The sequence below is a fragment of the Acinonyx jubatus genome, chromosome A3, assembly GCF_027475565.1.
Source record: "Acinonyx jubatus isolate Ajub_Pintada_27869175 chromosome A3, VMU_Ajub_asm_v1.0, whole genome shotgun sequence".
Classification (NCBI taxonomy): domain Eukaryota; kingdom Metazoa; phylum Chordata; class Mammalia; order Carnivora; family Felidae; genus Acinonyx; species Acinonyx jubatus.
This window is the reverse complement of record NC_069388.1, coordinates 27399660-27414527: the sequence shown is the minus strand read 5'-3', so window position 1 is coordinate 27414527 and position 14868 is coordinate 27399660. Positions and strand designations below refer to the sequence as shown.

The window sequence follows — 14868 nt, the reverse complement described above, 5'->3', positions numbered from 1 at the left end:
GGGGAGGGGAGGGAGATCCTGCTTACCCTCCCGCTTCGCTGGAAGCCTCTGCGGGCAAGGCCCGTCCCCTCTCCCGGCACCTGGGAGATAGAAACGACAACGAAGACTAACAACGAGGAGGACCAGCGTCCTAGGAGAAGCCAATGCAGGCGCCACCCCCTAACTCCATGAGTGACCTTGGGCATGTCCCTCTCTTGGCCTCAGTTTCGCCATCTATTTGTGAAAGTGATAACAATAAGGGGTCCCCCCCGGCCCAGACGCATAAGTTTGGGTTCCAGGATCCACCCGACATCCTCCCTTGCTTCGGCTTGCCCCACCCTTCCCCCAGCCTCAGTGTCCCTATCTGTAGAGTGGAGAGATTGGACTCAGTGTTCCCCAAGGCCTTCTCTCGCCCTGTTGCCCTCGTCCCTAAACCCAGGAGAGTCCCACAGAAGTGAGGAGGCATCTCTGGCCCTGGATGCTGAGAGGGGAGATCAAGGCCGGGGTCGGTTCTCACTGACTCCTTCTGAGGGGGCCCGCTTGGGGTGGCCGAGGCCTTGCTGGTTTCAGCTTGAGTCAGTCAGCAGAACCCTAACTGAACACCCACTGTGTGCCAGCAATGCAGCTGATATTTCCAGACCACAGAAGACCTAAAAGTCAGGGCTGAGGAGAAAGAACACCAACCTGAGGACAGTCAGGAGCGGTGGGAAGGTTTTTACACCCAGGGGGACTATGTTTTGGGAAGCTCAGTTGGAACCGGGCAGTGGAGAACGCCTGGGTGGGAGGGAAAGACGGAGGAACGTGTTTCTACTCCTTGCAGGATCAGCACGGCAGGAGGCGGGGAAGCCTTTAAGGCACAAGGAATCCAGCCGGAGTGACGCGTTCCAGGCACTAAGGCTGGCAGGGATTTAGGGCCAGAGGATGGCACCAGGGCTCTAAGTGGGGCAGGCGCTGCTGGGTTTGAGGGATGTGAGGCCCCAAGGAAGCCACAGGCAGAAGTGGAGTCCTTCCAAACCATGAGATATGGAGGGACCTGAACGCATCACTGGCTTGTGCCATAGCCCTGGCAGTGACACTGCCTAAATTAGTCCCATGTGTGGGTCTGTTGTAGCTCAGCCCCAGATGCAGACCCGGGCCCGGCGCCTCTGCCCGCAGGCTCACCGCTAACCCAGTCTCCAGCTGTGATCCCGTGTCTGCTCGCCAGGCTGGGTAGGAGGTTGTGCTGGGCGCCTGGCCTCAGGCACCCTTTGCCCAAACGCCCCGTGCCCCTGCCCTGCTGTCACCAGGGAAGGGCACCGTGGGGTTGTGCCTCCTACCAAAGGGTGCTCTAAGGACTCCTTCGTAAGACCTAGAGACAGGGAAGGCTCTGCCCGTGCCCCCAGCTATGTGCCCTTGACCCAGCCCTCGGTTGAGGGGGACGTGCCTCACCGGGGTTCCGACCCCAGTTACCTCTCCCGGAAGACCTTAGCAGCCTCATCTGCGGCCTTCCTGGTTTGAGTCTTATCCCCTGCAGTCTCCGTTCCACGCTTTAGCCGGAGCCCTCTTCCTCCGCACAGTCTGGGTTCCTTCCTCACCCTGGCATCCGAGGCTGACCTGGCACCTGCTGAAACTCAACCTCATTTCTCGTTCCTCTCTGAACGTCCCTGTGCCAGCCTCACCCTGCTCCCGTCAAGTTCGTCAGACAGCCAGAGCTCTCTCTGGCTCAGCTCTGGTCTCATGGTGTGGGTCATTTCGCCTCCCTGGCCTCCACCACTTTCCCACACCACCCCATCCCTGGCACACGCCAGGACTGTTCCCACCTTGGAGCCCCCACACGCTCTGTTCCCTCTGCCTGGAACATTTTCCCCTTCTCCTAGGTGATCCTGCTCCTTATCCAGACCCCAGCTCGCTCACCTCCTCTAGGAAACTTTCTCAGGTCTGATACCTCTCCCTGTCCCCAGCATCTCCCAACCCGGAACCCGGCAGGAAGTAGGGCTCACCTGGCCCCTTCCCTCTCTCCTTAGCTTACCTCCAATTGCTTTTGTGTTGTCACATTGCAGCCTCCGTGAGGGCAGCTGAGCAGGTGTTCCAGGACTGTGCAGAGATCCAACGCTTCGGGGCCAATGCCAGTGGCGTCTACACCATCCACGTGGCCAATATGACGGAGCCCAGGAAGGTTAGGGGACTCCCTGGGGGCTGAGGCTAGCGGAGGGTGTTGAGCCAAGGGGCTCCCCGACAGGTCACCGCCTCCCCCCGCCCCAGTCAGCTTCAGGCCTTGTCCAACATCTGAGATACCAGAGAAGGTGGGATGACCCTACCTTCGGGAGCCTCCAAGGGAGTCAGAGGTCAGAATGTGGGGGTTAAAGCAGAAGTTCCCAGAGCTGGAAGTACATCCTTCTGCATCTTCTCCAGAGATGCTTTTAGTTGGAATGACAGAAAACAGTTCTGTGTTGGTTAAGGTCATGCTGGCTGTGGGGCGCCTGGGTGGCTCAGCTGGTCATAAGCATCCGACTTCAGCTCAGGTCATGATCTCACAGTTCTGAGTTCAAGCCCCACGTCGGGCTCTGTGCGGACAGCTCGGAGCCTGGAGCCTGCTTCGGATTCTGTGTCTCCCTCTCTCTCTCTGCCACGTCCCCGTTCGCACTCTGTCCCTCTCTCTCTATCTCTCTCAAAAATAAACAAACATCAAAAAAATTTTTAATTGAAAAAAAAAGGTAATGCTGGCTGAAACAGCAAACAAACGTTGAAAATCCAGGGGCTTAACACAAAGAAGTTTATTTCTAGTTCAAAAAAAAATTTTTTAATGCTTATTTTTGAGAGAGAGAGCGAGAGCGAGCAGGGGTGGGGAGGGGGAGAGAGCGAGGGAGACACAGAATCTGAAGCAGGCTCCAGGCTCTGAGCTGTCCGCACAGAGCCCAAGGTGGGGCTCAAACCCACAAACCGTGAGATCATGACCTGAGCAGAAGTCGGGTGCTTAACTGACTGAGTCACCCAAGCGCCCCACAAAGAGGTTTATTTCTAATTTACATATAGTCCAATTGAATGCAGGTGTGGGGGCTCTGCTGCACGTGGGAAATGAGGGACCAGGGCCAATAGAGACCCCACCATCTCCAGTGAGTGTCTTCAGTGAATGTTGCCCTGGGCTTTTGGAGGTCCACTTATGAGATGGATGAGGGGTCAAGGGGAAGTGTGGGTATCAGGAGGGAGGGTTTGGAGGCCAGGCCCAGAAGTAAAAGAGTATGGAGAACAAGTATCCAGTCTTTGCTCTTCCTAATTCCCTTTTCAATTTTCTTTGACTTCCTATAATATATATGTTTGTTTCCAGGCCGTCTTTAACACTTCACACACACCTGCTAAACTCCTCTTTTAACAAAGAGATCAGGCCCTCGATGTCTAGCTAGAATTTCATGTTTTCGTTACATTTATTTTTACAATTATTTGACTAAAAGCAAGTGTTACTAGTGTTCGACTTGTGGTACTGGTAAGATTTCCTTCTAAAATACATTTCACCTAAGTATTTAAGTGTTTTTTTTTTAAGGGACACTACTTTTTAAGTAAATATTCTATATGAAATTAGGTTCACTCTATAGGAAATTCAGCTATGGTGAAATTCTGTGAGGCAAAAGAGCTGGGCTCAGACCTCAGCGTAATTTAGTCTCACTTGCCTCGAGAAAGCCCCTTCTCCTCTCTGGACCTCAGTTTCCCTTACTGTACCCTCTGCTACTCCCGCAACAAATGCCACTGTCTCCTCTCCCTGAGCAGGCTTCTACTTTCTCAGAGCCGCTCCCTCCACTGCCATTTCCACTTGTCTGCCTGTCACATCATCATCCAAAGCCCTGTTCCAATGCTACCTCCTCTGAGAAGCCTTCCGGGGTTGCCCAGTGACTCCTTCTTAGGAGCTCTTCTTGGCTGCCCGAATGTTCATAACCAATAGTCTGCCTGCCCCATGATAGCAGCCAGGCATATCCTCCAGACCAAGCCAGCCCTGAGGGTTGATTGATCTCTGACGTGTCTCTGTCACCTACTATGGGACCAGGGACCAAGTGTGTCTTCACTGAACATTGAACATGTACTGAACCGGCTGGAAGAATAGTACGAACAAAGATTAGGCTGAAAGAAGAGATTATGATGGATGGTGAGCTCTTTGAGAGAAAGACTCTTTCTGTCTTATCCATAGTGACACCTCCCATACTTTGAATGGAGCTTGGTATATAGCAGGTGCTCAGAAAACATTTGCCCGCTGAATGTAATAACATTTCCTGAGTCTACGCCATGTGCCAAGCATGTTACCCCTGTCAGCATTTAATCCTTACCACAACCTTGCAATAATAGCGGGGGAAAAGGCTCCATTTACTTAGTTCCCAATATGCCCAGACTCTTTTCTTTGGATGACTCATTATACATAGTTCTTGCGTCGAGCCAACTTGCAGGTGAGAAACTGAGGCACAAAGAGGTTAAGGTTTTAACACTTACATTTTACAAACGCGGAAAGGAAGGCTCTGAGAGGACATCACTTGTCCACGACTTTAGAAAAAATGATGACACTAAGTGGGAAATGTGAACCTGGATATTTCTGATGCCCTTGACCACCAGGCTCACCTGTTGCTCTGTGAAACTGTCAGCCAAATCAAAATGGGGCTGGTCCAGAGCTGCTTCTGACATCTTCCAAGGGCTTCCAACTCCCCCCCGCCCCCCACCACTACCACCCAATTCCTTCCAGGTGTTCTGTGACATGGAGGCCAATGGAGGCGGGTGGACTCTCATCCAGCGCCGTGAGAATGGCAGTGTGAATTTCCAGCGCAACTGGAGAGATTACAAACAGGTAACACTGCTGAAGGGGCTTTTCAGCCCTTAAACTGGGGCAGGGGGCTTGTAGGCAGGGCACTCGTTTGCCTTCAACCCTCCCCGGGGGAGGGGGGAATCAACCCACCTAAAACCAACCACCTTCAAACAGATTTTCCTAGTGCACATTCACTGTCAGGGACTCCCTCACCTGAAATTGAACCTTCTTTTTGCAGGTTCTGACATCTATCCTAAAAATAAAAGTTTAACTTTATTTTTTTTATTTGTGTAAAGATTATACATACAAATTTTTTTTAAGAATACAAAAATGGAACAGAAAAAAGTAGTCTCCCCTGCCTACCCATGACTGCGTTGCTTAAATGAATGTCCTTATCTTTGCACACATATATAATCACATTTTCAGGAGAGATTCTTTAATGTGGAATTGCTGGCTCAAAGACCCAGTGCATTTTACAAGATGAGAAGTAGTGCCCTAGTGTCTTCCAAATTGTAAATTAACTTTTGAGTAAAGAACTTTTAGCAAGCTGGCTTAAAAGCTCTTAAAGTTTCCACAAGCAAAAGAAATAGAAGAAGGTGTGTGGAAATGCAACAATATCATTAGTTGTGGCTGCGTACTGTTCATTCGACCAACACTTAAAAATAAATACCAAATTAAGATATGAGTGTCCTTGAGCCAATTGAGTTTTAAACAAGTATTAAAATGGCAAAAAAGAAAGGGGATGCTCGGACACAGAAATACCCAAGAGCACTGAATACTAACAGACTAATCGGCAGCGAGGCAGGACGGAAGTGGGGAGTGGGGTTTAGGTGTGCCCCTGTCCTTGGTGCTGAATTATTATTCAGGCCGAGGACAAGTTTCTCATCACCCTAGGACACTAACGCGCTTAGCTTTGCATTTCTGTGTTGTTGAAATTTTGCAGGAGTTGCCATGCCACCCAACAAAGGTCGCTCTACAATTTATGCCCCCGATTAAAATCTTTTAATGTTTTGTTGCGGCCCAACACACATGCAGCTAAGTACACAAATCTTAGAAGCGGAAGATACTCAGTGGGTTTTTACCTATGTGTTCACTGACGTGCCCACCATTCAAAGCTGGATATACAGCACTGCCAGCACCGCAGAAGCCCCTCTGGTGCCCCCCTGTGCCTCCTTGTGCCCCAGTCAATACTCCCCCAAAAGGTAGTTGCCATGCTGCCTTCTAGCACGACGGATTCATTTTGCCTGTTCTGAAACTCCACAGAAATGTGATTTCAATTATTTTTAACAGAATTTACCCAGTTTTACAAAAATCTTGGGGTTTTGTTGTTGTTGTTGTTTTTTGTTTTTTTGTTTTTTTTTTTGCTCTAGGAGGTGGAGAACTCCCATCCCCAGGCCTGCCCACACTGTACTTTATGGACTTGGTCGTTAGGCAAAGTGGTTTTGGATTAAGTGGCCCTGGAGCCCGGCCCAGCCCAGCTCCTCGGCCAGGGGCACGGCCTCCCATCGCAGCATGAAGCCCACCCCCACCCTTCGCTCCCCACAGGGCTTCGGCGACCCGGCAGGGGAGCACTGGCTGGGCAATGAGGTGATGCACCAGCTCACCGGCCGGACAGCCTACTCCCTGCGTGTGGAGCTGCAAGACTGGGAAGGCAACGAGGCCTACGCTCAGTATGAGCATTTCCAGCTGGGCAGCGAGGGGCAGCTGTACAGGTGGGCTCGGGGCCCAGGCTGGTGGGCGGGCTGGGGTCCCGGGCTAGTGGCTGTAGAGTCCGCACCAAGGGTCAATCCCTGGGCGTCTCCTGTTCCTACCATCTGTCCCCCATTTGGGCGCACGTCACGGGATCTGGAGGAGGCCGGTTAACACTCAGCACGTCCCGGCCACTGGGTGGGGTGGAGAGACTGTCGCTGACGCTGCCATCCCAGGAGCAGGAAAGGGCCTTCTCAGGTCAGTCACCCCGAGGCAGCCATATTCCTGAGGTCCAGAGCGGGGAGCCCAGCCTGTCCCATGCCGTGGGGTAAGGTAGAAAGGTCCCTGGGCTACAAATCAGGGAACCTGAGCTCCTTCTGGCTCTGTTCCAGCTCGCTTTGTCAATTTGGGCAAGTCAATATTCTGGCTTGTCTGGACTTCCGCTTCTTAACTGCGGGATGGGCTTAAATATGAGCGTAATGTGAAATCATCAAGGTCTCCCACACCTCCCTCGGCTCGGTTCTTGGCTCTATTTTGGAAGAGAAATGAGCACTTACTGAGCACCTACTCTGTTCCAGGCATATTACTCCATTTAATCCTCCCACAACACGCTGAGGTAAGCATTGCCGCACCTGCTTTACTGATGTGGAAACTGAGGCACACAGCTTAAGTATCCTGCCCCAAGTTACAAGTTAGGTAGAGCTTAGAGTTGAACTCAGGTCTCTCTGCTACCGACACCCAGGGTGTTTCTACTACATGATGTTGCCTCTCTGAGAAACTCAAGGTTCTTGAAGATACGACTGGGTCCTGGCTATCTTTGAACCAGGACAGGATTGAAACCATAGACTCCCACTCACAAGTCTGCAAAGGACGTCACCTGTCGCCTGGGGCTTCATGTGATGCTAGCACATATGCCCCAGCCACCAGCCAGCCAGGCTGGGATGCCTCCACTGACAGGGAAGTCGCTTCCTCCAAAGGAATCGGATGATTCTCCGTCTTCCTGCACTTTAGGTCTAATTCCATCTCAGGGAGCTTTTCGATACTATGCTCCACCCACTCCTTTCTCTTCTTATTAGACGCCCTGGATCCTCCAGCTAAGTTGTTCTGACATCCTCCTTACAGGACCCACCCCAATCTGATAATAGTCCTCCTTAAACAGCCAGGTTCAGAGCTGAATGAACCATGCCCTGGGTCTGGGCGAGGCAAGGGTTAAGCTGGATGGTCCTCTCCCCGCTACTCCTCGAGCTGACCAGGGAGTAACCACAACACGCTGCCGACTCCTAGTCAAGCCACTAAAGCCAAGGCTGAAGTCCTGACTCCATCCCTGTCTCCCTCAGTGATCCCGAAGAAATGCCTCCACTTTCTCATCTGTAAAATGGGTGCCCTAGGTGTACCTACCTTATTCAAAGTGCTATGAAGCTCAAATGAGACACTGCACACCGAGCATTAACACAGTGCCTGGTACTTAGTAAATGCTCAGCAAAGAATATAATTGCTGACCCCGAGGCAGCTGTTCACACACTTGGCTCGCCTGCTGTGTGTGAGTTCACCGCTCTTCCTATCCCCGTTGCTTCGTTCATAGTCGTGGGTCCTGTGCGTCTGGGGGTGAGCACGTCCACAGGCAGTCCCACATTCCCGGGAAGACAGCAGCTGCCTGTGGGGAACACACAGGGGCATAGAGATGCTTGTGCGAACAGGGAGGACTCCTTGGAGGAGGTAATGCCTATAAAGGGTGGGCATCCTCCAGACAAAGAGAGAATAGGAAGGGCACCCCCAGGCGGTGGGGATGTTTTGAAAAAAGGCAGAGAGGGGGTTCCTTCCATCCAGCTGGCCACGGATACCCCAAACCTGAGCAAGTCTCCTTCAAGATCATAAGGAAGAGTCCCTGCTCTTTCAGGAAAGGCTTGGGAGTCTGGGGGGGAACAAAGGTGGGCGGGGCAGCACGGAGATCCTAGAAAACAGAGGGAGATGTGGAAACTGCCAGAGAAGAGCCAAGGGGAGAGTGACAGAACAGATGCTGGTCCCCGTGTCCCCACCGTAGGGTCAGCTGGCGGCTGAGGTGGGGAGGATCCCCACAGGGAAGCCCAGAGGCAGGGAAGCATAGGCATCAGGGGCAGGAAGGCCACCCTTATTTGTCAGACACAATAATGAGGGCCTTCTAGAGCCTGACTAAGGCACATGCATAAGCCTACAAGAGAAAGTGGCCCACAGGGAGGGAGGAAGCAGGAGGCACGGCCAAGGCACAGGCACATGCCCCCCAGAGATGCCCACACACCCAGATCTGATTACAAGTGCGAGATACACACAGAGATACGCAAGGGCGGGCACAGACATACGTGCACATGTGGAGGGGCTTGCCACACCTCTGGGGCACACACGTAGGCCTACAGAGCGCACAGACTCACACAAGCGCATCGCTACACAAGCAAGCACAGACACACGTGCAGCGGTGCTTTGCAGAAGCCCTCACAGGTAACACACGCGCAATTCCAGACACAAAGGCAGATTCCACCATAGATACTGATACACAGACTCAGAACACACACACACATATGCGCGCAGGCACGAACAACAGCATCCAAACGCTCGCAACTGTAGATGCACAGACCCACCCACAGATCCACGGACACGTGGAAAACACACCTTGTGTGCCTAACTTGGGGATACCCGGAGGCCTGTGTGTTTGGGTTCCCCAGGCTTGAGCCATGCACATGTTCGAGATGTGTCTCAGCACTGAGTCACGTGGGGCATCCTGGTCCCCGACTTGAGAGTTCCCCGGGGGTCACAAGATCCCCATTCTGGCACCCACGGGGGAGGGGAAGGGAGGCAGAGACTGAGCTGAGGACTTGGAGACAGTAGGGAGGCCAGTGCTGCTGGAGTAACCCCCGTGAGGCCCATCGGCTTTGTCCAGCCCTGATTCTACCCAGCTCAGACTGAATGTCACCCCGAACGTCAGCCAGAGCCCCAAGCCTGACCTTGAACTGACATCGCTGAAGCCTCAAGGGGAGCCTATAATAGCCACAAAGAGAAGCTGGGACTATATGAAGCCATGGGCCAACCTGTCTGTCCCCACCCCTGAGAGCCCTGGCCAGATGGGCCTCTTTCCGGGGTGGGGGGGGGGGGGCTACAACACCAGTCAGGCGAGCCCTGGGTTGCATGTTTAAGGGCACAGTTAGAGCTTCACGGTTAGAGCATCTGGCCCCAAGGGCCATGCCCCTGCCTCACCACAGACAGGCAGAGCCCATGGTGGGAGGTGCAGGGACCGAGCCAGGCCACGTGCCCAAGCCCCACATTTCCTCCTGATCCCACAGGGGGGCATCTCCCAGGCCCTGCCCTGGGGGAACCAGAGCTTCCCTGAGCTTCCCTGGCCGCCTCTGGTGTCCATTTTCCTCCACCCGTAGGACCTTCTTCATCGTCCTCAGACCAGGTCCCCACCTGCGTTGCCTGTGCTACAAGCACGCAATACTCTCTCCAACCAGGCTGAGCAGGAGCCCGCTCCAGCCACATGCCAAGGGCTGGGAACGCAGGGACACATGACAGCCAGCCCTCAACGTGCTATTTACTGCGTGCCCGCCCTGCTCTGCACTCATCACACGCCGAAGTCATGGGACCACAATAACCAGACCAGGGCGCCACTGTTAATATTACCGTTATTAGCATTTTAGCAGATGATGAAGCTGAAGCTGACAGGTGACGCAGGCTGCCCAAGGTCATGCCGCCGGAGAATGACAGAGCGGGGATTCAAACCTAGGCATTCTGTCCCCCAGAGCTCATGGTCGTAATCACCATGCAGGCCTGGACATGCCCAAGAGGATCTCACAGCCTGGCAGAGAAATAGAAACCCTCCCCAGCGGGCTGTGGATGTGCAAGTCACAGGGCTGGGGCTGCCCCGGGGCACAGAGCCGTGTGGGCTGGTGTGGTCAGGGAAGGCTTCCTGAAGGTGGCAGGGCGGTCAGCTGGCGAGGGAAATGCACGCAGCTCCCAAGGCAGGCCACACCGGGCTGGCATCTGGCTCTCACCCTCTTCCGTTCTGAGGCCCGGGGCAGGCTCCTCAGGTTCTTGGGCTCTGTTTCTTCGTCTGTAAACTGGAACCAATAATAGGGTGTTGCGAGGACTGAGCAAGAATGAGTTAACCCACGTGAAGCGCTTGGAACGATGCCCAGGGCATAGTAGCCGTTCAAAAAAAACGTTAGCCATCACCTTCATTCTCGTCGTTATTTTGATCCCTCTCACTCTTGTCCGAGACTCGGGGTCAGTGAGATGAGGGAGGCCTGGCCCACAGTGGGTGCTCTGTTCCCGGGGAGGCAGCAGGCAGGGAGGGTAATCCAGGGACAGGGATGGCCGAAGCACCCTAGGCTGGGGCGCCCCTCACCCCAGAACAACCGGAGAGGTGCCCCCGCCTAGGACCAAGCCTCGTGGGGGAGGTCGTTCTTTAACCAGCCCCATCCTCACTCTGGACCCCTCTCCCATCACCACCTCCCGGTGGCCTCCAGGCTTTCTCTGAGCGGATACAGCGGCTCAGCAGGGCGCCAGAGCAGCCTGGTCCTGCAAGGCACCAACTTCAGCACCCGTGATGCAGACAATGACAACTGCCTCTGCAAGTGTGCCCAGATGCTGTCTGGAGGTGGGTGCCAGTGGGCCGAAGCCCCGCTCACCCACAGGCTCACTTGGCTGGACACCCCCATTTCCTCCCCACCCCTGGGCGGGCCTGGCTGTGCCCTATCCGCCCCTTCCCCCACCAAGTCCTCAAGGTTCCCTCAGGGTCTTGCCTCATCCTGACACAGGCACCACCAGTTTTCTCCTGAGACTGGGGGGTGGGGTCCCAACCCCAGGCCTGAGAACCCACTCCCCCCCAGGCCGAGCAGGACCAAGATGGGAAGACGTGGGCAGAGGGACAAGAGGGGCAGCTCCCCACCAATGCCCGGCTCAGGCAGTGCTCCTGGGCATGGGGGACACAGGTCAGAAAGCAGGAGATGGGGTGAGTAGGAGGGGCAGAGAGAGGAGGAGAGACCTCCTGGGACGCAGAGACAGAGATAAGAGAGACATCAGGACATAGAGACACAGAGCAGTGAACACAGAGAGTCCCACGGGAACAGAAGTCCAGAGGGAGAGATGGAGAGACGATGTGCAGACCACAGAAAGACAGACGGACACGCTGTGTGAGAGACAGACCCCGAAAGGCAGGGCAACAGAGACCAAAGGGAGAGACAGAGACACCAGAGCCCCGCAGGACACAAGCTCAGGGACCATCAAGGTGCCGTCCCCCAGAGGCCACGGGCTGAGCGGAAGGTCCGGGACTCTCCCTCCCACCCCGGTGCCCCTCCCACCCTGTCCATCTCCTGCCAGCTGGCTCCCTGGAGGAGGCAGCAGCCCTGATCGGTCCCCGGGGTAGAGGGCTGCCCTCGGGCCCCTGGCTGGCCCCTATCTCCCCAAAGCGTCTTCCTCTCCCTCCACCAGGATGGTGGTTTGATGCCTGCGGCCTCTCAAATCTCAATGGTATCTACTACGCGGCTCACCATCACGTGCGCAAGCTCAACGGCATCCGCTGGCACTACTTTCAAGGCCCCAGCTACTCGCTGCGGGCCACCCGCATGATGGTGCGTCCCGTGGGCGTCTAATAAGCAGCGACACCCGGACGCTGGACCCACAGGAAGAGCCGGGACTCGGTATTCCCTGAACGAGCTGGATCCAAACACGGGACACAGTGCCAGGGTATGGTCCTGGACACCCGGGCCCCCCCTGGGCCAGGCCTCCTTGCCTAGGAGTCCAGAGGATCTGCTGCCTCCCTGTTCCCCTCAAGTTGTGACACGGTGGGTGGCGGCGGGGGCGGGGGGGATCTGACTCTATAGTATCCCTCTTTCCTCTTCCCTTCTGTCTCCGGCAGAGGTCCCCTGCCAGCTTGAGGGTCACAATACCCTGAATGAGCGGAGAGCAAACTTAACTTAGGTCCTCAAAGAAATATACAAGCACAGTCCACTTCTCCCAGGCCCCAGCATCTGAAGGCCAGACCTGGCCTCTCGGGGGCTTCAGAAGATCTAAGGGGCATTCCTTTACCGCCAGCATGTCCTCGAATATGTTCCAGAGAGAATATCTCAGGCGCCCCTCAAAAAGTACCTGGGGTCAAGGGAGGGAGGGAAACACCCAGTTAAATCAATGTGAACAGGCATTCTTAGCTGCAGGACCCGTCAGGGCCTTTAATGTGGTCATATGCCTTTTGACTGCCTGTGAAGGAGTTAGAATGGGCAGCTTTCTCCAAATGTCCTTATTTGAAAACAGGCCCTGTTGATCGCAGAGCATCTCTCGGGGCTGCGGATGCCCTTGGGAAAAGTTGGTCAAACGTGACAGGATGGAGACCCCGAGCTCCACCGCTGCACCCCCGCCTGCACCCACTCTTTCTGGCTACAAGAGCCACGGCAATGGCCCCGAACAGCCCTTAAAAACAACCGGAAGCAGCTTTGGGTCAAAGAAGACACACTCCACCCCCGAAGAAGGGTCTAGAACGAAGTTCCCCATCTGTGCTCTGGGCCGGGGTCCTGCCAGGCTCCGTCTGGTCCTTGAAAGCCAGATTTCTGCCTGGAGGCTGCCCTCTCAGCACTCCCTGTCACCCTAGCTCACCTCAGCTCACGTTCAGGGGCTGTTGGGGACCGTCCACTCCGCCTTGAGCGGGACCCCAATCTTCAGGTCCAGATCCTTCCAGCCTCCAAGCTGAGACCCTAACCCTCTCCTCCCACCTGGTCCAACAGTGCTGCCACCCGCAGCTAGGGGGTGGCGGGAGGTTGGGGGTGGGGGGCAGAGCAAGCCTTCGCCTGGGTCCGGGAGACCAGGGGCTCCTCATGAACTTCCTTCGGAGGACAGGGTCAGAGAGGGGGTGGGGAAGGACGGCGGGCAGGGTGCTGCTCAGAAGCCTCACGTGGCCTTACACAGCATTTGCTCGGTAGGCCTTTGTTTAACATCCGCTGTGGGCAGGGCCCTGGAGTGGGAGGGACCTGCTCCAGCTCTTGGACTTGAGGCCAGTGGCTCAGCCTCTCGAGGCCTCGGTTATCTTGTCTGTGAAACGGAGATGAAGCTCCCTCCTGGCTGGGCTGTGGCAAGGAGGCGATGAAAGGATGTACGTCAACTTTGTAACAGAGCCTGGCACGAGCAGGTGCCTAATAAACGTTAGTTCCCAGAGAGGTAAACGGGGTGAGGAAATCCACCCCTAGGGTGGGCCCCCGCTCCTTCCGGGCCCAGGCAAGGTGAGCATGTGTTCCTGAATCCATGGCATTTATTTGTGTACTGCTGAGCTTAGCGGCTAGGTGTGCTGGAGACGGGGTGGAGGCAAAGCTGTGAGCCCCACGGACAGACTCTGGGGTGGTGAAGGCCCACATCGCCGTCTACACTCGCTTTCTGAAAAAGGCCAGGCTGATTTAGGTTACCCTCAGATACCTGTTCTTAAATATTCATGCTTCCTTCCTACCTTCCTCCCTCCTCCATGCCAGCTGTCTGTTCAGCCCTGCACCGTTGACTTCACTCTCAGTCAGGTTTTCTCCTGACAGGTGGCTCCAGCAGTGCTGGGCTGGTGGCCTCCCAGCTGAGCATCCCTAAGACAGAGAGTTGCCCTGTCCCCGTGATTCCAGCAAGGGCATGATTTTCTCCAACCAGGACTGGTCCTTTCGTGCCCATCTTTGTACTTATCACTGTGAGTCTGATTGACCAGACCTGGGGCACCCAATCAGGCCTGGAACCAGGGCTGGGGTCAGTGCCACCCAAGTCATGTGGACTAGCAGTTTCCAGGCACTGTTTCCGGAAGCAGCGATGCTGGACAGGCCAGAACCAGCGATCACTTTTCCACCACCCATCTCTCTGACTCCCATTTCCCTTCTCTCCATCTCTGCCCCCCTCCTGGCCCCCCTCCCCCCAACGCCTGGTCCCAGGCTCCATCTCATCCCCGGGTTGGCCCAGGACACAGCTGTGTCCCGCCCGGGGTTGTCAGACCTTGGTTCGCTGTCCTGGCTGTGTCCCTGGAGCAGAGTCTCTGGCCCTCTCTGAGCCTCTGTTTCCCATTTGTACCATAAGGACAGAGGACCTGCCGACCTCTAGAAGTCCCCTGACAGCGATGCTGACCCACAGTGTCCTGTCCTGCAGACGGGACCAATGGAAGGACACTGGGCAGCCCAAGGGCCCTATGGGGGCATGGCTGGTGTGGCCCTGGCCCTGGCTGGATCTCCTGGGGGCCACCACTCATAGGAACTGGCTTCGGGGATACCTGAATCTGCATTCATAGGGCCCTTGAATTCAGATTCTGATCCTATGCAGAATCATATCCAGAATCACCTCTTCCTACATCAGATCGGCATTCTCCCCATCTTAGTCATGAGGAAATTAGAGCCCAGAGAGGGAAAGGATTTCATCCAAGGTGGCACAGCCAATCACCACCTCCAGTGCACCTTCCACCTATGAGC

General features: G+C 55.2%; 1 protein-coding gene across 2 annotated transcripts in view; it reads left to right on the top strand.

Moving 5' to 3' along the window:
- ANGPT4 (angiopoietin 4) overlaps positions 1-13290 on the top strand; it is a 40366-nt gene extending 27076 nt beyond the window's left edge. For both annotated transcript variants that reach the window (XM_053200136.1, XM_027069754.2), the window contains 5 exons: positions 2019-2134; positions 4679-4780; positions 6284-6450; positions 10921-11051; positions 11885-13290. In XM_053200136.1, coding sequence (XP_053056111.1) covers positions 2019-2134; positions 4679-4780; positions 6284-6450; positions 10921-11051; positions 11885-12045 — 677 coding nt within the window. In that variant the 3' untranslated portion in view covers positions 12046-13290. The remainder of the gene's footprint in view (positions 1-2018; positions 2135-4678; positions 4781-6283; positions 6451-10920; positions 11052-11884) is intronic.
- Positions 13291-14868: the final 1578 nt, after the last annotated feature.